Source organism: Neovison vison, chromosome 7 (assembly GCF_020171115.1).
Source record: "Neovison vison isolate M4711 chromosome 7, ASM_NN_V1, whole genome shotgun sequence".
NCBI lineage: Eukaryota > Metazoa > Chordata > Mammalia > Carnivora > Mustelidae > Neogale > Neogale vison.
In genome coordinates this window covers 98,456,702-98,481,997 of record NC_058097.1, presented here as the reverse complement: position 1 = coordinate 98,481,997, position 25,296 = coordinate 98,456,702, and the positions used below count along the sequence as shown (strand labels likewise).

Genomic DNA, 25,296 nt, shown 5'->3' with positions numbered 1-25,296 from the left:
TACTGGCTGCGTCCTGTGTGAGAACCTGTGAGCAATGACATCCCAGTAACAATGAGCATACCCATTATCAAGATTTTGATTTTTAAAGATTTCATTTTATTTATTTAAGAAAGAGAGCACAAGCGGGGGGAGGGGTAGAGGAAAAAGGAGAAGCGGGCTCGCCGCTGATTGTCATGACCTGAGCCAAATGCAGATGCTGCACCAACTGAGCCACCCAGGTGCCCCAAGATTTTGATTCTTACACATCATTCTCCAATGAAAGGAAACAGGACCTCTTGAAGAAATGTATCATGCTGTGGTTGAGACAGGAAATACACATGAGCATCCTGGGTCCCACTGAATTCCCCCTCCCCCATAGAATATGGAATGGAAACATAGTAACTGTACAGTGGAGAAACCTTGCAAACACACTAACTAACTGATGAAAGGTACACAAGCAATATCAATGGGACTAGGACGGATCCCTTGAATATGAGGTGATAAGGACACTTAACCTCTGTGGTATTCTTACCAGTAACGCATGACCCCCATCTAATCAAATGAAAAGCATCAGACAAATCCAAATTGAGGGACTTTCTACAGAAGAAGACCCAAAAGTACTCATCAAACTCTCAAGGTCCTAAAACACAAAGAAGAGGATTCTCAGAATAGAAGGGACCAAGGAGATATGGCAACTAAATGTAATAAATTACATTTAGATCCTAAAACAAGAAAATACATTAATGGAAAAGCAAGTCAACTCCAGACAAAGTCTGGGGTTTAGTTAATAGCAACATGCTAACGCTGGTTTCTTAGTTTTGATGAATGGACCACAGTGATGCAAGATGGTTAACATTAAGGGGAACGAAGGTGAAGGATATAGGGAAACTAGTGCATTGGAAACTTTTATGCAAATCACAAACTATTCCAAAATGGAATATACTTGGAAAATGGAATATACTTGGAAAAAAAATCCAAGTTGATTTCCTAATAAATAGACCAGTGAGGCTTCTATCTGTAGTTTTTAAATTATGATTTCATGGATTTCACAGGGATGTGTTATAATATATTTTAGGCATTATTCTTTTGATCCCTCAGTTTTCCCATTTTCAGCCAATGTGAATATACTCCAGTTGGTTCCTGAAAACTTTCGACTTGATCTCAGTAATTATAAAAGCTTCCTGTTTTCTGTTGTGGTGCCGTGTTCCAGGGGCATCTTATATAATTCCTTCCTAGGCTTGGAATAAGTCATTTTTTCAAGGAGCATGGATGTCTTTTAGTAGAAAATGGTATTCAGTACTACAAATAGTGTACATGGGGGTGGGGGACGCTGACTTTTAATAGATTAGTCATTATGTCTAAGCTATCAGTGTGTAGAACTGAAAAAATTGCATATTTTATGGAAAATACAAAATAAAACAAATAACAGTGCATCTCCCTATTTAAATTGAGAACCACCAGGTTTTTTCTTACCCTCTGATTTTAAATATGTATCACTTTGCCTCAATGCTTTCCCAACACCACCAGCATAATCATTCATTTGCTTCATGCAACAGTATATACACAACATTCTCAGAATAGCAACGTCAATACTAGCATCAACAATGTGATTAGTGAAGGCAGTACAGGCAGTTTTTTGCAATTATTTTTGTCTTTATGAGATATCCCACTGGAGAGGATAAGCCAGAATTATCTGTTTTAAAATAAATTGAAATAATGCAACTCTGAGTAGATTTATTTGCTTCTTTCTCTCCATCCTGATTTTCTGTCCCTAGAGGAAGTCTTCCTCCTTCTAGATAAATGCTAGTGAGCTGCACACTCATCTCTACTTGGCTTGTTCTCATATAGTATGTCCGTCGTGATCACTGCATGCTGGTACATAAAGGTACCCCTCTTTACTTGAATGACTGCTCAGCACCACATTGTATAGATAGCCCATAGCTTAGTAAGATAGCTTCCCCTTGATGGACATTTGGGCTGTTTTGTGGCTTGTGGTGATAAGTAGTACTGGAATAAAAAGCTTTGTGTATGTACCTTTGGTAATTCTGGCCATGGCCATTTTTAGGCTAGGAAACTGAAAGTATGATTTCAGGGTCATATGGTACATTTCACTTTTGCTGTTTTGTTCACGTGGTCATTTTTCATCTGGACTGTTTCTCCAGGTCCCAGAGGTCTGACTCTGGCCTCCATACTCATGCCAGGATTTTCAATCTAAAATGCAAATCAGATCATTTCTCCCCTTTGCTTATGGACTTCCATGATTTCTGCATCTCGAGGACATGGAGATGGACCTGTTGAGTGAGTCATTGCTTTCCTTTCTGGCCTCATTTCCAGCACATCCCCCAGTGCAACCCATCCAGCCATGGTGAACTTTCAGAAGTTGCCAAAAGACATATGTCCTCTCATGTGTTGCACATAATTTTTTCTCCACCTGATAATCTCTCCACATCCATAAATACTGGGTTCAACTTCTCTGTCTCTGTGAGTTTTTCCTAAATTTTCCTCACATCAGAATTAGCCTTCCTATTTTTCACACATGGCATTTAGTGCCTCCCTCTGTTGGAACCTTGATCACATTTTTTAGCAACTCCTTATGAATTAGAATTTTCTATTATGTGCCAAAACTGTGCTGAAAGTTTTCGTAGACTCTATCAGAACAGCAAGGCTAAGTACATGTCCAGGGCAATGCAGCCAGAAAGCTTGTCATCTAAAAATTAAAAGCCTGAGGCTTTTTAAAAGCACACTGCACCACTTTTCTGAGTATTGTGGATTCTTCCAGTTTACTTTTCTGCTTCCAGACCTCTCATTGCACCTGAAGCTCATCAGCTCCATAGATTTTTTTTTTAAGATTTTATTTATTTATCTGACAGACTGAGATCCCAAGTAGGCAGAGAGGCAGGCAGAGAGAGAGGGAGAAGCAGGCTCCCTACTGAGCAGAGAGATCCCAGGACCCTGGGATCATGACCTGAGCTGAAGGCAGAGGCTTTAAGCCACTGAGCCACTCAGGTGCCCCAGCTCCGTAGATTTTAATGGAGACAGCATAGTCTCTGAAATCAGCCAGGTCTGAGTTTTAGCCCTAACTCTGGCTTTAACATTTACTAGGAATACAACCTTCAGTAAGAATTTAACCTTTAGATGAGTTTCTTGATATATCACAAATGTTCTGTAGATCCGGTGAGGTCTACACAGGGCTTCTGCACTGTTCTGGCTCCTTGGTGGGGAATCTTCTGGTGCGCGCAGGGATTTTGCTTTGCTCACTTTTATTTCTCCAGCTCTTAGACAATAAACACATGGCAGGTGCTCATTATGTAATTATTTGAGTGTGCATAATCTATTGAAAAGCTCATTCCCAAGCAGACTTGCTCCTCCCAGGTTCCTTTCCCCAGCGGAAGGCATTACCAACCTTCCGAAGACTGCAGCTGCTTTTCAGAGCAGTCAGGCGTCGAACTTGGGGGGTATCCTTGATCCGAAGTATGAGGCACACTCCCATGCCTCCCCGGCAGCTGGAGAGCCTGTCTTGTCAGCTTTGGCCCCACAGTGCTCTCTCCCTTGCTTTTCCTCCTCTCTCTTCTGTATGATCCACGGCAATCCGGCCCCATCTCACCTGACTTTCTGAAAGGCCAGTCTTTAGCCTCAGCCCCTGCTTTTCCTGGTCCACAGCAACAAACCAGCCCCTGACTCCCACTCCCCAGAATGTGCCCTTTCCAAAAGTGTCATATCTGACAATACTATTACAGATTATACATCAGTCATGAGTTAAAAATTTAAAAAAAAAAATCACTGTGATTGTGTGTGTGTGTGTTTACTCGATATCCCAAGCGCTTACATTACTATGCCCCAACCTGACTTCTCTTCTTATCCACCTCTCCACTTCCAAGTCTGTACCTCCAAACAGCTCAGCAGTGTGTGCTTTATACTGCAGACTCTTGGACACCATTTTTTCTACCTACTAAACTATATCTATCTGTATTTATCTCTTCTCATTGAAAAAGCTCCGCAAAGCCCCCTTTGTTCCTTGATTCATTGACTCTCTGTGGCCATATTATGACACAGTGTGTGAGGGTTTTGAGTAGAAGGTTATGACTTACTCATCTGGGGATTCCCCACAGCACCAGGGCCTTTCCCAAAGCAGAACTGAGTTTGAGTTCGAAGGGTTAGAGATATGGGAAGTGGTGAGGAATCTTAGAGATCTTCTGATATGATACCTTCATTTAATGAGTAAATTGCAGTTCAGAAAACTGTGAACATATTTACTTAAAATAGCCCAAAAGCAGTAAAATCGAGTGTGTGTGTATGTGTGTGTGGTTTTTGGTTTTCTCAGCTAGTAATAACCTTTTAAATTTTTCATTCTGATGTAGCAGGATCTTTTACCTCTGCCTTTACAAATGCTCCAAAGAAAGGCTCTGGTAATTGTTCCCTCTAATAGGAGGTATAACTCGAGTCATAATTATAAAATGGTTAAGAGACCAGACACTTGGGACTAAAAGTGAAAGTGCCAGCCCTACCATTATTAGACACATTTTTATTTTTATTTAAAAAAAAATTTTTTTTAGAGAGAAGGAGCAAGAGTTGGAGGTGGGGGGTGGCAGAGGGAGGGAGGGAGAAAGAGAGAGAGAGAGAGAGAGAGAGAGAGTGAGTCTGAAGCAGGCTCCATGATCAAGACCTGAGATCATGACCTGAGCTGACATCGAGTTGGATGCTCAACCAACTGAGCCATCCAGGCGCTCCAGCCACACTTTTGTTCATGACTGTTTTGTCTTCAGCGTCTCGATTATCATTTCTGTTATTTATGATACACATAATCTGCTACAACCCCACTTGCCTTTCTTGGTAACCAGCTCCAAATGCTTTCCCTCTTGGAACATCTTAAGGACAGGTATGACAGGAGGAAATATCTAGAGGTGTTTATGTAGAGGGATAGAGGTATACAGAGAAAGATCATTCAGATTTATAAAATAAAATGGGGGCTTTCATTAACTGAACAAAATAGAAACTAAAAAAATACCCAGATTCCTATCTCAGAAAAATACATTTACGTTATCATCTGTGGTTCTGTTAGCCAAGGTGTCATCATGATGGTGAGATGAACCCGAAAACTTCTGCATCTAAACAGAGGATGGAAAAAAAAAAATAAACAGAGGATGGCATCACCTCTAGGAGAGCTCAAGTCTTTCAGTTTTGAGAGTAAAAGTTGCTAATTCTCTCTATGCATCAAGCAGAGCTTCCCTTGTTGCCCCATTAGGTGATGAGTTTCATGATTTGGTAGGTTTTGAAATTTTAATTTAACTTAAATTCAGCTTGAATTTTGTGTGGCCTATTTATTGTCTTATAAGAGAAACAGAATGATATTATCTACAGCCTTGGTTTTTGCACTGACAGAAAAGACAAAAAGAAAAACATTTCAACTCCCACTTGACTCCCAAGACCAAAGTCTTCTACAGCGTAAAGACAAATGTACGATCCGTGTAATCCAGTTGCTCACAATTAGGTTGTGTTTTGTCAGAACGCTCTGTGGTGCAATGTCACACGAAGTGGGTAAGTACCAACAAATACAAAAATATGTGACATTAAAAGCAAAACTCAGAATTTAAAAAGAAAACCCTCTGGAGAAAAGCACTCTGAAGTTTTAGGAGGGATGATGAAATGTCATTTACAAATTACAAATACAGGTAACTGGGGATAGGTTGTATAAGGAGGCCTGAAGGGGTAAGGTTAGTGAGTATGTCAAAAACACATCTAACCAGGTGGGGGTCTCTTAAGAATTCCACTTAACCTGAGCCAGTCTGCTCTTTTCCCAAATGTTGCACTGCGTGAACGTGGACACTTGCTATATTCTTTTGAAAATGTAATGGGAAACTTAACTTCAGTTTCCTTAACCTTCAAGGAGAATCTTTACCTGTAATGATTGCTCAGAAGCTTCATGAACTCAGCTGACCCAGCTTTCCAGGCCCTCAAACGGTAGCATCCAAGCAATAGCACCCAAAGAACTGTAGAGATTTAAACAAGCTTTCTCTCACCGTTTAATGCATTAGTGGATCGCATTTACTGTGGACAGCAGGAGACCTCAGGCCACAGAGAGGAAATCAGAAACCTGTCTTTCCCGGCTGCCACGCTCACTCTCTGGGGGTTCGCACAGACTCCATCCATCTGCTGAAATGACCTCGCCACTGTGCCCCTGGAGGGACACCAGAGCCTGGACGCTTGCTAGGATAATCCGCCTTCTTCTTCCCAGTCCACACAACCATGGACACCATCAAGGCAGAGCTGAAGTCTTCAGGGGGGGTGAAACGGAGATGGGTGAATATTCCAGAGCCCCAGCTAAGAAAAGATGTGCCTGAAAAATACTCCCTTTTCTCGCAGACTCTTGTGCCCACTGCCCCAGGCTCTGCTTGTTCTCCTTCGTCAAGCCCTGAACCGCGTCGGGTTATTCTCCGGAAGTGGGCCACAGCACAGAGGGAAAGTGTCCCCCAGAACGGGCTGCAGGAAAGAAAGGAGGCTTCAGTCGCTCTCCCCGCTTTGCGCTCCACGCCGTTCTTACTCCTAGTCCTGCCTCATGCCTTTCAAAGAACGTACTGGACCCCCCACTACCCCCCACCCCCTACCCCCCACCCCCGGGTTCTTATTTCTCAGGCTCTTCCCCATCCCGCTCATTACCCTCAACTTTGCTATTTAAATGAACTTTTCGGTCATCCCTCTTTTTCCAAGGATGTTACCTCTGCCCTGGGTCTCTTCCCCTGCCTTCCCTCCTCCAATTCTCTCCTCCTCGGTGCCGGCCTTTTAAACCTGCTAGGGCTGCCCTTTGCCTTCTTGTCTCCTCCTCTCCCTCTCCGGGCCCCTTCACCTCATCCATTCCTGTCTCAGGCTCTCCAGATTCCCGGGCTGTTTGCTGGTGAGAAATCTTTGCTGCAGCGAGGACCGGAGTCCCCCGCGCGCAGCCCAGTGGCAGAAGAGGGCGAGGCTGGGAGAAGGGCAAGGGCTGTCGGGGAGCGAGGCAGCCGGTCCTCCCCGCGAGCCTGCAAGAATGCGGCAGGGGGCCGGGGGCCTGGGGAGCCACTAACTCCCCGAGCCCCTGATCCGGGCTTGCGCACCCCGCCCGCGGGGCCGATTTCCTGCCCAGTGCGGCGGAGACGCCGAGGCGCCGGGAGAAGCGGAGAAAGGGGCGCAGGGGGTGCCCATCACCGGAGTAGGTCCCTCCGCGAGCCGGGGGAGAACAGAGGAGGGAGTGGGCGAGTGGTGAGCAGGGAAAGCCCGGCTCCAGCCCGGCCGCGGAGCGTGGGGCGCGCGGGGAGCGCCGGCGGGGTGCAACCGGCCGAGCGGGGGGCGAGGGGCGCGCGGAGGTAGCGCTGCGCTCGGGGAGGGGCGCGCGGGTGCGGGCGTGCGGGGCGGGTGCGGGCGTGCGGGCCGGGCGCGCGTGCGGCGGCCGCGGCGCAGTGTCGGTGTGTGTGCGCGAAGGCGAGCCGCGGGCCGGGCGAGGGAGGCGAGGACAGGGCGCATGTCTCGTCCCGGCGAGCAGCCACTAGACGCGCCACCACCATCTTCTGCATGTGCAACGTTTGCAGCCGGACAGGAAACCGCTCTCGGGGCTATGGAGACTGCGGGAAAAAGCTGGCAGCTCGCGATGGATTGCTGAAGGGGAGCAGTCATAATCGCCAACCACCCACATCTCTCTCCTGTCCTTTTTTCTTTTCTTTTTTCTTTCTTTTTTTTTTTTTTTTTTTTTTTGGTTGTTTTTAATTTTAGCGCCATCGTCGTCAATGCCTCTCTGAACAGCCTTTCGCAAGAGTGTGAGAGAAAGAGCGCGCGCCAGGGAGAGGAGAAAAGAAGATGAGGATTATTTGCAGACAGATTGTCTTGTTGTTTTCTGGATTTTGGGGACTCGCCATGGGAGCCTTTCCGAGCAGCGTGCAGATAGGTAAGCTCTGCCCGGTGCGGTGTGCATGTGGGTGTCTGGGGCAGGTATCCGAAAGTGAGTTAAATGAGTTGCCGGTGAGCAATTCGGGGAGACCTTCGGCGGCTCCCTTTACCTCTGCCTCTCCCTTCCCGTCGCCCCTGTGCACAAGACTGCCTCTTCGGGCGCTGGTTCAGTTGGAATGTGCACACCCTGCCCACCCGTTCCTCCTCGCCTGTGCTCCCACTGCCACCTTCGGTTCAAGTCGCTTAAGTGGGGTTGGAATAAGTTGGAAACAAAACAAAACAAAAAACCTCCTTGGGGTTCGATTATATTGAATGTGCTATCTCTTCTCATTCTTCTCCCTAGAGCATGAAAGGATGTCGAGTTTGTTGGGGTTTTTAAAATTATTATTGTGTATTTTCAACACACTTCTTCCCATGCTGAGCTTCTCCGCTTTCTGCTCATTGCAGAAAGACACTGTTCGGGCAAAAAGCATTTCTACCCGCAACCCCCTGTCTTTGCTCGCTGTTGGTTAACCCATTCCAAAGTTAGATCCCTTTTCCGTGAAACGTTCTCTCCTTTTATTTTGTTTTCCTTTTGAGTCTCTTGCTCCTGTTCCTCCCGCTGGACTCCGCTGCCAGCGACCCTACCCTTTGGTGCCTTTCCTTGCTGTTCTCCTCTCCTGTCTTTTTATGGGACGCAGCTATTGAATTTCTTCCAGCCAGGCTCAGCCTCAACACTGCATCATTTCTCGTGGACTGTGCAACAAAACGGGGCTAATTAGGCTGAGTCCAGGAACCGCAGGAAAACAAAGTTCATGTCTCCTCTCCCATTCCCCTCTGCCCTTGGTGTCACCACATGCCTTGATTTCTGCATTTTAATGTAAACCCTCTGTCCTGTTCATCTGCATGCCTCTTAGACAGAAATGCCCTCAGCTTGGCTGATGGAGCAGTGTGCTGGGAATCATGGGGAGGGCAAGAGGGAGGAAGGAAAACACACTCAATGGTCTCAGAGGTCATTGTGATCGTGACAAATTGGGACAGTAAAGCGCTGAGTTGTCCTAAAGACTAAAATACTAAGCATACACCTTAGGGACAAAGGGCGGTCCCAAGACGTTTCAGGGAGAGCTTCGTAATCCTGTGTGTTGCTGAATGCCGGTGGATTTGACAGTGCTGGGGGGGGTAGGTATTGCATTTCCAAGAGGAAGCACCGAATATGCTTTTCCTGCTGTTTTTAATAGGTGGTCTCTTCATCCGAAACACAGACCAGGAATACACGGCTTTTCGATTAGCAATTTTCCTTCATAACACCAGCCCCAATGCGTCGGAAGCTCCTTTTAATTTGGTACCTCATGTGGACAACATTGAGACAGCCAACAGTTTTGCTGTGACAAATGCTTGTAAGTAAAACACAAGTTCTGGCTAAATTAGAAGAGAATAAAATGAAGCAATAGAGTTCTTCCTCCTCCCCTTTATTATATTATTTTAAAAATGGTTTTTGAAAGAAATGCAAGATTCCCACAGTTGACTGGTTCCAGAACAAGTCAGAGTTTTAAAAAAAAAAAAGTGTGTGTGTGGTGTGTGTGTGTGTGTGTGTGTGTGTGTGTGTGAATGATTTAGTCTCGGGGATATTCAGCGGTCTTTCTCCCTTCTCTTCTTCCTTCCTTATTTATTTATTTATTTATTTCCATTCTTGTCTGGATAATTCAAGTTGATTTCTCCTGCCACATTTCAGTGGTATTCCTGTCACCTGAATGTCAAGTTAGTGATAACTGAACTCTGTCTAGTTTCTTATTCTGTTCCTTTGTGTCTTCGTATTTACTTCTCCCTTGAGGAAGGCTGTGCCTTGCTTTTAAGGAAGAGACATGCTCTCCTGCCCTGGGGAGGGCGAAGGAAGCCTTGCTGAGAGCGAGGCAGAGGGGAGCGCTGGGGTGGACGAGAGACACTCGGGTCAGTTGGCTGATGCTGCAGATGATCTGGTGATGTCACTGGAGGCTGCCCTGCTCTTATATTCTGGGTTGTAAATGTCTCTTACTATCACGTAATGCATCTGTCCTGTGGCTAGAGCTCCATGAATCCTTACCTTGGTGCCAGATCATGTTAGTCCACAATCCACCTGAATTCAGGAACCAACCCGGCTTGCTCTCTCATCCCGCTCGGGGGACTGAGCCGGTGACCTCACCTCATGCTGTAATACCGAGACCGTGGCACCGTGTCCCTCACCAAAATACAGTCTAACTTAGTGTAAAAGAATATAATCAATGATATATTTACTTGAAACTCTCTAAAATGTCATCAGTCAGTAGAGCATTCACATAGCATTTTCATTCTGAAAACACATTTCAAATATCTCCTCAGCTTGACGTGCTAATTTACTACCGTTCCGAAATTTTTGTGTTAAGATAATGGCCCTAGATTATGTAAAATGTGTAAGGATAGATTCTGTATAAAATTTTGCTTTGCAGTAATACAACGTTTCATTTGATTTGTATTTTTGTGATACCAAATAGAGTCCATTTTGGTTTTAAAAGTCCTGTCAGCACAAGAGTGTACTGAATAAGTAAGTCATATAGAAAATAGAGTTTTTAAATATTTGGAGGATATCTGTTTCATTGATTTAATTATTTTAATTCATATTTATTTGCCATTAACTCGTCTAACAGATACCATGATCGCTTTCCCTAAATTTTTGGCACCCAACTCTTACTTGATTTTAGAACTTGGTTTCCTAAAGGAGGTCCAAGCATTTGACATTTTGTAAACTGCCGCAGTAATGTTACTTTGCAGAAATTCTATAGTTGCTCTGAACACTAATTAGGAAAGACCATTTGTTGTGTTTAGTGAGAAAAATCTACGTTATAGCAGGAGGGAATCACTTTTCAGCAGAAACATACATGAATTAGAGCTGTCTTTGGGATAGTTATTTTTGCAGGTTTTATCAGATGTTAGTTTTCTGTTTCAAGTTTTGAAAGGGATGTCACCATTGCAAGTAGTTTTAGATATAAAGTATTCTACTTAGAACCTGAATATATTTATTTTTTAAGTAGTTTTTTTTTTATCTCTCCTGAGAGTATATCAACAAAACATTATGAAGTTTAAAAATAACTCTGGATCCAAATATATGTGATGGTACTTCGTCAGCAGTAAACTACTATTTAAATATTAATCTTTATTACTAAATTTTGGAAAGACTTTCTTAAAAGTGGCACACAGACAACTTTTATGTTATCTTGGTTTTACAAATTAAGTTCTTAAGTATTCTAACGTTTATATTGCAACTTCCATCTATAGAAACTATAGAACGCTGATCTTTTCTTTCTCCATATCATTTGTTAATCTCCTTCAGGATAATGTGATTTTATTTATGTTTTGAAAATATTATATAAAGTGTTAGTGGTAAAGCACACATGGGAAATTGAGAAGAAGCTACACACAAATGAAAAAGTAGAAGATATAAAAATAAAAAGTTATTTTTTAACATGTTGGGATTGAGAAAGTTGAAACTAGGTAAACTTTGAGACTACTGATTTTGAATCCAGGCGTAGTACAATGTTAACGATATCATAATTTTCCATAATCACAAGTAATTGATTTTGTGTATGCTTAAAATATTAAAGAAACATAAATTATAAATGAGGAAAAAATATATTCTAGTGAAGAAAAGGATTTTTTTTTTCTTTTACAAATGAGTGTGCCAAATGTCCTCAAGGCAAATCTAAGTAGAACTTGGGGGGAAAAATTCCTTGACCCAAGAGAGCATGGGTCAAGGGATTGGTGTTTGTTAAGTGGACTGACTGGGAGCATATACATGTACCATTTTCCAGTCTGATTAAAGGTGAAATGTAAGCACTAAGTATGAGGCAGACTCATCTATCAAGCTCTCTGCCTTTGGATACAAAAGGATAAAAATAGTATTCTGGAGAATTAACATGGAACTCATTCCTCAGAGTGATACAGACTGGATTTTTAAATTTTTCATGTTAGATTGAATATAAAGATATAATATATGACTGGCTAGATTTACTTTAATTGTGACTGACCTGCAGCGGGTTCTTGTCAGACTGTGGGATCCATTCTGTCTGTGAATAAGGGCCATTAAAAGGCTATGTATACTCACAAGACAGAAAAGCAGATTAAAGAAGGAAGAGTGTTGGTCATCTGCTAGACAGATATAATTTTCTGCTGCTGCTTCTACCTCAGAATTAATTTAGCACTCTAAGAATACTTTGGACAATCTGAACATTCTGTGTTCACTTTGCATACTATGTAAGTCTAGACCTGATTACCTCGAACGTACCACTTTGGGTATAAATCACAACTTCCTGAGGGAGGACAAATAATTTTGGCTTATGTTTTATTTTGTCTTTAATAATAATTGATAATAATTAATATTAATCATTAATTAATATTAATACTGCTTTCCTTCTAAACTGTTCACATCATTGGAAAGTCACATGGCTCAATATAAAACTTTATAAGAAATAGAACAATAACAATATAAAATATATTTTATATTATATATAAAATAACAATATAAAATTTATAAGAAATACAGATAATATAAAATTATGACCTATTACAATAACAATAAATAATAGGTGTAATAAATAGCCCAAGTATTCAAATCTCATTATTATTTTGTCTTCTAGATCACTAATTCTGTCTTCTGCCTCAGTTACCCTAGCTGCTAGAGAATTTAGATTAGATTGGAACTCATTGAGAGCATTTTTAACATCTTCACTGGTGGCTTTCACTTCTGCCCTAATCGATTCCATTTTGTCATTCAAATTTCAAAGTGTAATTGAAAGTATACCTTCCTTTGTTGTGGTTCATCTGAAGTATAAGGTATAGCAAAATGGATATTTGATAAATAAATTCAATATGGCAGTGCTCTTTAAGAAAGTGCCATACAGTTGACCCAAATTAGCTATCCTTACAAACAGACATGCTATTTAAATTGGATATGTCCTTCGCAAAACACTTGAGACAATCTCAAAGCATGTTGCTTTCTTGTATTTTCAGTAGTTAATGAATGGAAGTATTTTGTTTTGGAGGATGTTGTATATTATATCCGACCATAAGCAATAACCAAAACACTAAAGTAGTCTATCACCAAATGTTTTCAAAGATAAAAATATTGGCGCCATAACAATTATTAGTTTAGTCCACTTGCATCAGAAATCCTTGCTTCGGTAAGACAGTACCTTTGCAATGTAATCCACAAATATTCAGTTTCTGAAATGATCCGTAAGTTTCAGATGGGCAATAGGAAATGCATAATAAAACAGATCAAGTACTGTATTATAACTTCGGTGAAATAATAAAAGAATCTTATGACATATTTTCAACTTGGAAGAACCATTCGGTTAATACTTTTTTTTTAAATGATGTTTTAATCTTACTCTCCTTTCTCTGTCTAAAGTCTATCTATTTAGCAGTTTAAAAAATAGTCGATTTGAAAATTGTAACAATCCCAAATAGAATGGGTATTACACCCTCATCATGGTGAAAAAGTTTAAATAATAGTTCTGTTTGTGGCCAGTTTCTTTGTTAGCTCTAAATATCCAGCATGAGTGCTACTTGTAAAGGTAGGTTGGTCTGTAAAATATACGTGTTCAGTTAATCTAAATATATTGAAAATGGGACACTATATCCAGTAGGCTCTACAGGCATTTCCACTTATGCAGTAGGTACTTGATAAAAATTTATTGAATATGAGTGATACTTTCTCTTCACTCTAATTCAACAGCATTTAAATAATTGTACAGTTTTCCATTTAAGGGGCATGAAGCCCTGAAAAGACATTCTAAGAGTTTACATTGGGCTGATATAATAATCTTAAACATGCTAAAAAGTAAAATTCTGCTAGTTTGACTTGCAGAGTTGTTGACAGAAAATATAATTGTTAAATACTGTTTGACTTTGGATTATTTCTTATGGAAATGAATGATGTGAACTTACATGACTGTCTTTAAGTTTCTTTATTTTGAATTGATAGCAAAATTCTATGTTGATTTGAAATAATTCTATGATGATCTTTCTTTCTTCCTCTTAATTTTCTATCATGAGATTATAGACAAAGATGAGTCATATTCCTATAGTTTGTCCCCTTCTTAAGGGATAAGAAAGTACATAATTTGCATTGATGTATTTCAAAATTTTCATAGGATTAAGCTTTCATAAAATTATTAGAAAAAATCCATAAACTTTATTTCAACCAGATTATTCCAAGTGCTGTTTATTTCCCAAAAAGGAAATTTTTTTATTTTGTAGCATTAGGAGATACTTAGAGATCTTATTTACAGAATTTTATTATTGTTCAGGAATTTAAAATGAAGAATAAATACAGCATACCTTACATTTTATGGTGACACATAGTTTTTAAACTGCTTTCATATATATGATTTTATTTGACCTCGAACTAGTATGAGAAGGAGACACTCGGAGAAGTGTATTGCGAATAAAGAGTATACATCATTATTTTGGTAGTTAAGCTAGCTTTAGCTCAAAGGAGTCACTTGACTTGGCAAAGACCGGGTAGCTAATAAGTTGCAAGCCAGGGTTTGAACTTTGGTCTTCTATTATCCTAAGTCTTTTACAAGGACTCCAGTGGTGTGAAAAATACATCTATTTTGAGATTACTTAAGAAAGTGAAAAGAGGGGCGCCTGGGTGGCTCAATGGGTTAAGCCTCTGCTTTCGGCTCAGGTCGTGATCTCAGGGTCATGGGATCAAGCCCCGCATGGAGCTCTCTGTTCAGCGGGGAACTGCTTCCTCCTCTCTCTCTGCCTGCCTCTCTGCCTACTTGTGATCTCTTTCTCTGTCAAATAAATAAATAAAATCTTTAAAAAAAAAAAAGAAAGAAAGTGAAAAGAATCACCATTTATCTTTTTCTCTAATTTACTTGCACTGTTTTGAAGAAAATAGGGCAAGACACTTCTGGGCAACTTATTCATTAATCATATGACAGTGAGTGATACAGCAAAGTCTGAAGTCATATTATGTAATGAATTTTTCCATCCATTCACTAGATTAGATAATGAATGTAACTGTGTATTCATTAGACCTGTTTATCAAGGGCAAGTGCATTTAAGACCCTGTGCTAGGAGCAAGGGTAGGAGAGCCTGTAGGGACAGTTGCTGCCCTCAAGGAGCTGATAGCCCAGTGGAAAAGACAGACGAGTCTGTTAGTCCAGTGGCAATGAGGCAAAGTGCCCGGACAGAGGAACAGGGAGCTGGGACAGATATGACCGTGGGAACAGTGCCACACGTGGCCTGGCATCCCGGGTGAGGTGTCCGCGGATCTGGCTGTTAAGGCTCTTGTTGAGTCATTTGAGAAGGAAGAAGGAAGGGGAGGCCAGCCGGCGGGGAGCAGCACAGGTTGTGGCCTTAAGGTGTGGGAGAGCCAGGTGTATTTGAGCCCCCAAAGAGGGTTTGGTCTGGCTGGCTCTAGCACCCAGTGCGAGGGGAAGGGGAGAAGGAGAGGGGGACGGTCTGTGGACCCATGGAGGATCTTGTTGCTGCTGTAAGGAGACTCTTCTGAATGAAAAGGGGGCCCATCAGTGACATAAAACACAACAGTGACATACAGGATCAGATTTATATTTTACAAAGAATAGGCTGGTTGTGGGAAGGAGAATGAATTGGAAGGGGACAACGCGGCAGGAAAAGGCAAGTCAGTGGAATCTTGAAGTCACACAGTTTAGTATGGTACATGCTTGAAGAAAAGTAGACGCCCTGAGGAGAGAGAAAAGATCCAAGAATACAGAACTGTTGACAGAACTTAGTGATGGGTTGGGGACACCTGGGGGCTCAGTTGGTTAAACGTCTTTCTTCGGCTCAGGTCATGATCCCAGGGTCCTGGAATCTAGCCCCACACGGGGCTCCCTGCTCAGCGGGGAACCTGCTTCTCCCTCTCCCTCTGCTGCTCCCCCTGCTTGTTCACTCTCTCTCTCTGACAAGGAATAAAATCTTAAAAAAAAAAAAGAATTAAGTGATGGGTTGGTATCTTTATGGGTGAGGAGAAAGGAAGTGTGGTAAGAATTCAAGATGAGTTCTCTGATTTCTAACTTGGGGAGATGACTGGGGACTGTGTCTGTTGACTGTTCCCCCCAGGAGGGGAAGCAGCCTGGAAAGCAGGAGGTGAGCTTGTCAGAAGGACGGACGTGACGGGTGACGAGACACTGAGCGGAGCTCTGCCCGCCTCTGCCGTAGACAGCGGGCGGGTGCGTGTGCAGCTGCGGGGTTCAGTGGGAACGGAAGACGGGCATTTGGGGGTGCCTGCAGCCGTGGAGGTGGCGAGACCACCCAGGAGAGCGAGAAGAGTAAAAATGCTGAGTGCAAAGTTCTAGGAAGTACCTTTACTTCGAGGGGCAGCGAAAGATAGGAGACTGAAGGACGAGGGATCAGGAAGTTCTGAGGAAAATGAGACAAGAGCAATTTCGCAGGCGTCAAGAGGTGAGAAAGCATTTCCAGTACATAGTGAAAAGCCTTGTCAAAGCCTGCAAAATTTAAATAACGAATTGCGAGGATACTTGATCTTTAACATCAGGCTTCTTTTCTCTTTAGAGTGGTCTTTTGACCAGATTTTTTTGAAAAAGCAGCCTTTATTAATTCCACGTAGATTCCGTAAATAATACTCTTCTGTATGTAGGGGCCTAGCGTATTCCCCTGTTTTCCTTAGAGGTAGGGGAGATAGTCTTCCCCGGGCTTCTGAACCAGATGGGCTTGAATTTGCAGTCTGATAGTGGGGAAGTTACTTAACACTTCTGAGCCTCAGTTTCTAAATCTGTAGGGAAATAACATGTACGCATGTGAATTTTATGAATATTAGAAAAGTGTTTGGGAAATAGAATGCAGTTAGAACGCAATTTAGTTGTGTTAACATTTTCTGTGATAGGAGCATTTATCTCTGAGCTGATCTAACTTTGGAAGAGTTACATTTTCTGTTTATATTTTGAGAAAGCAATGCATGTGTTGAATACCTATATTTTGTAGTTATTTCATAAGAATATTTTTTACCTTTCATTGGATTGCTAGTTTTAATTTATGTACACAATTAGAAATTCCTATTTTTCAAAAGTATTTTCACGTCCAAAGAGAGGGTGTCTTTATCTGGAGTCTGTGGGTGATTCAGAGAGAGGATTTATTCATGAATGTATTAAAGAGGTTGATAATTAACTAAACACAAAAACTAATTAAACACAAAAATTTTGTGTTCTTAAGCAGTGTGTGTGTGTGTGTGTGTGTGTTTGTCTAAACTTTCGGAAGACTTCTCAGTAAATCCCAGTCACAAAAAAAGGCCCAGGACCACAGCCCACATGTAAATTAGAAATAAACAGTACTTCATTCCCTATTTATCATTTTAGAAGCCAGTTGGATTTTATCCTTGAAACTAACCAGGAATCTTTTCATAAAATCCATCTCTATTAGCTTCTCTCTTGACATAGAAAATAATCAGTGCGTCCTGGCTGGAAACATGCTTGGCTTGGTCCTCTGCCTCTCAGACTGTCCTCCTATTATTTTTATTCCTTCTCTTACTCTCCGAGGTTCTACGCATTCCGCATCAGTTCCTATTTTTGTCATGATTTATCTTTTCCCTCACTATCCCCACTCCTGGAACACTGTGTTCTTGAAGGTCAGCACTGACTTACAGACGGGCAAGTCCAGTTATTCCCCGGTCTTCCTTGTCCGTTGGCGGTGGGCCAGATCCGGCGTGGCTGCCCCTAGCTGGCCGTTGACGCTCCTTCCTCCTCTGGTGAGAGTCGTGACTGCAGGAGGGGCGGACGGGGTGCCGGGCCCTCCTGGGATTTACCTCAAGCCTAACACAACTCTGAGAAGCCGGCGTTATTGTGATTATCATCATCACTTTACATGCAGAGAGAGAAGGTCTGTAGTTCGGGAGATTTGCCTGACGTGAAGGATCCGGGCCTTCAGTTGGTGAAGTCAGTTTTGCCTGCCATTCACACACAGCAGCTTGCGAGCTTGGTGCCCCGGCCCGCCGTGTGACAGCAGCCAGGCAGCTCTTTTTTTCAATAGAAAGAGGTTTTCCTCAAAGCTACCTGTTTCCTGGAACAACTGTGATTCACCCCCGCAGATCCGTGTTGCGTTTCACATTGGACATCTCAGATTCTTCCGTGCGATTTGCAGTGTGGCCCACAAACTAGAGAGGTCTCGTTCTATTGATGACGCCCCCATTCCGGTCCGCGGCCAGAGCCGAGTCCTGAAAGCCACCCGGTGGTCTCTGTCAAGTGTCGTGCAAGCAGGATCGGTTCCTTCATCAGTTGGCCAACCTACCTATTTTATTTCTCTTTATAGGAGTCATATTTGATTTCAGGATAACTAGTTCAAAACATACGTTCCCAAGTACTTCACTGTAAGATTGGTTTAACTCTCGGGCATTTTCTTTCAGGTTTTCTCTGACTCGTTTTGGGTTTCCAAAAAAACACTGTGTTGACTGTGTTTTTAAAGAACATCAACCAAGTCAAAATTGCTCTGCCGTCTTACTGCCAGTACTTAGCCCTGACTTAATAAAACTACAAGGATCACAAATAATGAGTTATCTTAGAAATAAATGGTAAGAAAGAAAATGTGACATTGAGTGCTTTCCTTGAATAATAGCCATGTTTCTCCAGATACAGGACAAAGTTTACAGTCAGCTATAGGTTGTGTTGGTTTACCTTTGTTGCTTATATGCTTCTTCTAAAATTAGCAGGTTTTCACCAGTAACTTCAAATATATTATGCCCTTGTGTTCTTCCCATTTTCCCATTTTTGTCTTTTTTTGAATGAACATGTACTTGTAAAAATTTCAGATAACTCAGAAATCTTAAAAAGCCAAAGTATTTTGTAATCCTACCCCTTAGAGATCATCACAGTGCAGACCCAGGTAGGGAGACAAGAGTACTGAAAACATACGAAGCTAATATATGTATATCTAAAGATAAAGGTATTTAAAAAAATGGTAACATTCTGTGCTTGCATGTTATTAATGGTTTGTCTCTCATACCGTAACAAATCAGCACGTCAGAGCCATCTCATTTTCTTCTACTGCTACGTCATACGATATCGTGCAGTCACTATGATCCGCATACTCTGTACCCTCTGGATCAACATTTGTGTGGTTCCCGCATTTCTGATATGACAAGCAAAACAGCAGAAGAACTGTTTATGTACCTGTGTGATCATTCCTATGGGACCAATTCCTGGTAATGAAATTTACTCTATTAAATAATGTAGGGTTTTGTTTTTAATAGAGAATATCAATTTCTTCTCCTCAAAAACAAACTACTTAAATTTACAACCACAAAAATGTGAGAATAATTCTTTCTCTATGACCTGCCAACACTAAGCCATTATGTCTCTTGAATCTTCACTTGTCCTGATGGGTAGAAATGATACCTAATTGCTCCTTTCATTTGCATGTTTCTTATTAATAGTGAGGTGGAGAATATTGTCTTCTATTTAGAAAATCTGTGTCCTTCTTTGGGGTTCTCCTCCTTTGCCAACATTTTCTTCTTCATCTGTGGGTGCACTTTATGTACTGCAAAAATTAACCCTTTGTTGTCCACATTAAGGACTATTTTTCTACTGTGTCTTTGGCTTCCAGCTCCGTGTGTGATGCCTTTTATCATATAGACATTTTAAACTTATATGTAGTTGGATCTCAGTTATTTTCTTTACAGCTTCTGGGTTTTTGGCTATACTTATAAAGGTATTCCTAATCTTAAAAGTATAAACATATTGTCCCACATTTTTTCTGGTACTTTTAACTCTTTGGGGATTTTTTTTCTTATGTCTGTTAGGAACTTCCATTTATTTATTTTTGATACTATTTCTTTGAATGAGTTATTCTTCAACAGCTGCTTTGCGCAGATACATTTGTGCAAATCTCCTGCTCTTCCTGGACTGAATTAGAGCTTGGGCAGGAGGCCTGCATTTTCTCTCTTTCCATGTTCTCCTGTTTGTTGTTCCTCACCTACCTTTCCTGTCCGTCTCTGGAGGTCACACCACTAGCTTTGATATTTTTATCATCCCGCTTTCTTGCTCCTCTTACTTCCTACTTTTTTTCCCTTCAAGTTTGTCACTCACCATCTGACCGAAGGACATCTCCACCATGTGTTACAAATATTCTCACCTTCTCTGTTTCTGTCCCAGCATTCTACTGTAGGCGGTGGTCCTTTTCTCATGATTTCAGAATGATCCTCCTGCTTTGACTGTACTCCCCTCTGTCCACTCGATGTACCGGAGCCGGGGCAGCTCCTCTGAACTTAAAAATCAGAGGCCGTCTCTTCCTTTCTTGAAGCTTCCAAAGGGTTTTATTCTTGTAGAGTAAGATTGTGAGTCTAGCACACTCCCGCACCATCTGCCCCTTGCCCACCTCTTTGCCTTGTCTACCGTGCTGGAGTCCCCTTGGGTCTTCTTTTTGATTCTTTAACTTGCTTTAACCCTTTCTTTTCTCTATGTCTTATACTTGTGTTCCTTTTTTTTTGGGGGGGGGGACTCTTCCTATGCAGTTATTTGCTCACTGGCTTGTTCTGAACCTTCGGGACTCAAGTCAAAATCACCACATCAGAGAAACCTTCCTGATCAACCTCTGGAGTAAACCCTTTCCCTCCCAAATTCTAGCTACTCTGTATTGCATTACCAACCCTAGGATCATCTTTGCTTTGATCACAATCTGTAATTATTATTTCTACTTGTTTACTTATTTATCATCTATATTCCCTGCTTGAAGATCAACTTCCAAAACCAAGGGCTTCCTCTGCTTTAAGTGATACATCCTCATAAACTTGCCCAGTGCCTGGCACTAAGTAAGTCAATAAATGTCTTTGAATAAATGAGTGAGCAATATGTGATGAATTTTCCCGTTGCTCAACTTTCAGGCATCCTCCAGAAAGCTAAGACTATTTTATATGTTATTTTAGAAAAAAAATCAAGGAGAGAATGTAAAGGCAATGAGGTAGTAGATCCAAAATAATTGTTACATATTTTCCTTATCATAAGCGTGTGTTGTTGTTGTTGTTTTTCTATTTGTTTCCATTAGACCTGAGTATGGGATGGGCTAAGTGAGGGAGAAAATCAGTCCTATAAGGAGGAAAGTGGGACTGTTAATGCAAATCAGCATACATTGGGCTGGTCAGATAGCACTTTGATAAATGTGTCTATGGTACAAGGGAACTCCGAGGTGCTTATACCATGTGGTGTCTGCTCACAAACTCACTAGAAAATGCTGATACAATCCACTTTCAAAGTAGAAGAAAGCCCATTTGGGAAGCCAGGTGAGCTAGTAAGCACACTCAGGAGAATCCCATCTGTTCAGATACTGGCTGCTTGTTTGCACTTCTTCAAGTTCATGAAACCAGAAAACTTGTGAAAATGGAAGGCTGAAGTCAACTGCATGATGTTGTTCCTGCCAGTTCTTCATTATCTCCACTGCACCTTCAGTAGTAAATTTCACAGTTTGCTAGTTGCCCTAAACCTGTTCCCTCCCTCTTCGAAACTAGTCTATCCTTGGTTAAATTATTTAATTTTCAGCTATGTACACAGTCTTTCCCAGATTAAGACTGAAAGGTATTTCACCACTCCTCTGCTCCAAAGATTTTTGAAATTAAGAGATTCTTTTGCTTCTGAGAAACATCCATACTTCTTCCTTTCTTAATGGAAAACCTGTAAGTCGAACTCTTTGTCTTTTTCCTCTGTTAACCAGGGAGCTCAATTCCATTTTTACTGTTCAGTTATAGGACTCCCCACTTGAAACGTTTTGCTTTGTTTTTATATCCTTGATTTTCCTGAAATCATATATACCATATAAATAATATATGATAGGGTTATATTAAATATGGTATAAACATGTGTGAGGCAAATATACCTTATAAGACTATGCATATTATGTTAGGAGAGGAGCATAAAAACACAGGAGCTATAAATTTAAAAACCTAGTTGATGCCTGATGTCCCATCCAGTATTGATGTTGGTCAGCTTTTGCTTGAATACTCAGATTTCCTGTTTAGTACTTTCTGTGTTTTGTGTATGCTTTGGGAAAAGATTTATGCCAAGTGTGTAGGTAGCTAGATCGGTGGGTAGGTAGGTAGATGGTCTCTCAATTCCAGTAGACTGCAGGTTCCTTGAGAACAAGGATGATAGCTTGTGATTCCTCTGCTCCTAGGGCCAGTCACAGTGCCTGGAACATTTCTATTCCCAATTCAGTAATTGTTTGCTGATGGAATGTAAGAGGAAAGAGAGAGAAGGAGGAGCGTCTTTCTTTCTTTTTTCTTCTTCTTCTTTTTTTTTTTTTTTTTTTTTTATTTATTCATTTGAGAGAGACAGAAAGAGCAAGTGAGAGCATGGTTGGGGGAAGGACAGAGGGAGAAGGACTATGCAGGACTCAATCCCAGGACCCTGAGATCATGACCTAAGATGAAGGTAGATGCTCAACTGACTGAGCCATCCAGATGTCCCAGGAGCTTATTTCTTCTTTGTATATTTGTCACAATGAATTCTTAGCCAGAATTGAATAACAAAACACAAGTCTAGCTCCTCTGTGTGACTCAAACCCTTCACATTTTTAAAAAGCTTATCACATGTCCCCTTTGTACTATTTTTCCTAAGCTAAATATCATTTCCTTATATAACTTGATTTCTAAGACCTTTAACATCTAAATTCTGACATTCTAAATAGCCTTTGGGTTTATCAAAATTTCATTAAAATATATTGGCTTGAATTAGCCCCATACTCCTGTTATGATCTGTCCAGAACTAAACTCTACATTTTTGGAATCCATGGTCATGATCTAACATGAGCTAAGAGAGAATATTAATTTCAGTTTCTTAGACATTCTACATATAAAATATATATATATATATATATATATATATATATATCCCAAATTCTTTGGGTTTTAGTCCATTACAACATTAGTCTGTTTGTGTTAATAAGTTCATGGTCAAAACTTAAAAGTCTGCTTTTTTTTTTTCACATAAATTGCTATAAATCAGCCTTTCTGTAATGCATTTTGAGAAACACTAAATGAGGGTGCCTGGATGGTTCAGTTGGTTAAGCATCTGGTTCTTGGTTTTGGCTTAGGTCAAGATCTCAGGGTCACGAGATTGAGCTCTGTCCTGGGCTCTGTACTGAGCTGGAGCCTACTCTCCTCTCTTCTCTTTTCCTCTGCCCCTCTCTAAAAATAATAGTAGTAGTTGATAAGTAAATAAAAATAAGAGTTGCTAATATTTTGAATTCATAAATATAGGAAAATCTCTAGTTATGAAAATGCTCATTAAAGCATTATTACTTAGTGATATGTAGTTGAGAAATGGTTAAATTAATTGAAGTCCAGGCAGACTGTTTAAGTCGGAATGTCAGTTATGAGAGTTGTCTGTCTGACTTGAGCCAGTAGTTCTGAGTTCAGGAATTCTTCTCTATGTAAGTAGAGACCCTCTCTGCCTTTTTTTTTTTTTTTTTTTTTTTTCGTTTTCTTTCTTTGTGTTATTTTGTTTTCTTACACAAGAGCCAGGGTCATAATAGGAAGGAAAAAAAGGTATTCTAGTCAGATGTAAAAAAAAAAAAAAAAAGTCCTCAACCTGTAGTAATTACTTATTTGTGGAATTGCTGGAACTAGCTGAATGATTTCTTAAAATCATCAGTTGTGTAGAAGGGCACAGATCTCCCGGTTCTGGCTGATAGCTAGCTGAGCTAGGTTCCATGTTTGTCCTAGAGGAGTATACTCTCCAGACTCTGCAGATATTTGGAAGTTCTAATCAAGGAATGACGTGGAAATCACTGTTTTTACCCTAACCCCTTCCTTGTTCCCTTCCTCTTTCCTTTCATCCTCCCCAGCACAGAGGTCTTGCAGGAAGATTCAGAAATTATGGGATAATCCACTTGGGCCTTGAAGGATGCATGAGATTCTGTCATGTTGTAAAGAGAGACCAAAATATTCCGGGCGCACAAAAGAGCATCATGGGGAAAAGTGGAGAGGTGTATGGACATCTCTGGGGAGTAGTAACGAAGGGGGAAGTGGAGGCAAAAATGCAAGTGAGGGGGTCTGTAGAGTGGGAGATTAAGAGAGGATGCAGTTAGCTCTGCAAAGCAGGGACGAGCCTTGCTGTTGCCTGGGGAGCTAGAATGAGGGCCAGAAGACAGCAAGAACCATTTTAAGCAGTTTATGGCATAATTATATTTATGTTTTAGAAAGAATTCTAGAGGCACTGTTAATCATTCCTGTATATAGCAAAACGTGGTTCCTTTCTCACACCCAACACACTAAGAAACCATTTCCTAGACAGGAAATACTGTATTGCTACTTGACTTGCCATTCGTAGAACCCATTATTGTATGTAATTCTGCTCACTATTTTCCACTGAGAACTGTTACTTCCAGCCAAAAAAATATTCAGCTTAACATCTCAAACATGTTTCTTCAGACTGCAAACCAAGTCTTTTATGATAATAGGCAGGTTGGAAAAGAGCTGGGTTTCTGGGAAGAGAAAAATGAATAAATAAACATCATTTATGATATGTGTAAATGCAATTCTGTCTCCTTAAAGATCATCGTAGTTACTGATGGAGCACTGCATATCCCATTCCAGATTAAATCTCCAACTACCCCCCTTATTACTATTCTTCTTTTGTTATGGCTCTTGGTAGAGGTTTAGATAGTTCAGTTGGCTCAGATAACCATCTCTACTGAAACTGGAACTTGCCACTCAGTCACATAATGCAGAGTAGTAAGAACTAGCTTTTAAAAAGTGAGTTGAGAGGTGCCTGGGTGGCTGAGGTCAAGCATCTGACTCTTGGTTTTGGTTCATATCATGATCTTGGGGGTGTGGGATTGAGTCTCGAGTCAGGCTCTGCATTCACCAGGGAGTCTGCTTCAGACTCCCTCCCTCCCTCTCTCTCTGCCCCTCCTCCTACTCTCCAACAAAATAAATAAATAAACCTAAAAAATTAAAAACTAAAAAATTAGTGAGTTGAACGATTTTAAGACTAAAATAATAATTAGTACAAGTGCCACCACACGTGTATGTATGGATAGCATATATGCGTACAGATAGACACACAGAGCTTAACAAAGGAAAAAAATAGGGAAACCATAACATGTATACTTTGTAAGGTAATGGTTTTTTTCATTGCCTTCAAAGTAATGAATAATAAATGTTCCGGTATATATTTTTGCCCAATACTACTTTAAAGATTTTATTTCTTTTTTGAAAATAAAATACAGCAAAATCACACACTATTTCAGAACAATTTTGTAAATGACTTTCTGTCTTGTTCTGTATACGTACAGCATATACATTAAAATCTGTATGCATATATAATAAACACAGGCCCTTAGCATTTGTTGCTTGTTGTTGTCACAAAATCTGATAATGATTATACATCATGAAAAGATACATGACTGTGCAAATAAGCCTCATTTTGCAGAAGT

The 25,296-nt window shown here is 41.0% G+C and overlaps 1 protein-coding gene across 10 annotated transcripts in view; it reads left to right on the top strand.

The window, feature by feature from the left end:
* Window positions 1-6,765: 6,765 nt before the first annotated feature.
* Window positions 6,766-25,296, top strand: part of GRIA4 (glutamate ionotropic receptor AMPA type subunit 4) — a 407,250-nt gene continuing 388,719 nt past the window's right edge. For 6 of the 10 annotated variants that reach the window (XM_044257740.1, XM_044257745.1, XM_044257744.1 and 3 more), the window contains exons 1-3: window positions 6,766-6,868; window positions 7,720-7,891; window positions 9,111-9,269. In XM_044257740.1, the coding sequence (XP_044113675.1) occupies window positions 7,804-7,891; window positions 9,111-9,269 (247 nt within the window). In that variant the 5' untranslated portion in view covers window positions 6,766-6,868; window positions 7,720-7,803. Of the gene's footprint in view, window positions 6,869-7,108; window positions 7,163-7,195; window positions 7,213-7,719; window positions 7,892-9,110; window positions 9,270-25,296 lie in introns of those variants that run through there. The other 4 variants (XM_044257741.1, XM_044257749.1, XM_044257742.1 and 1 more) reach the window with 4 other exon arrangements.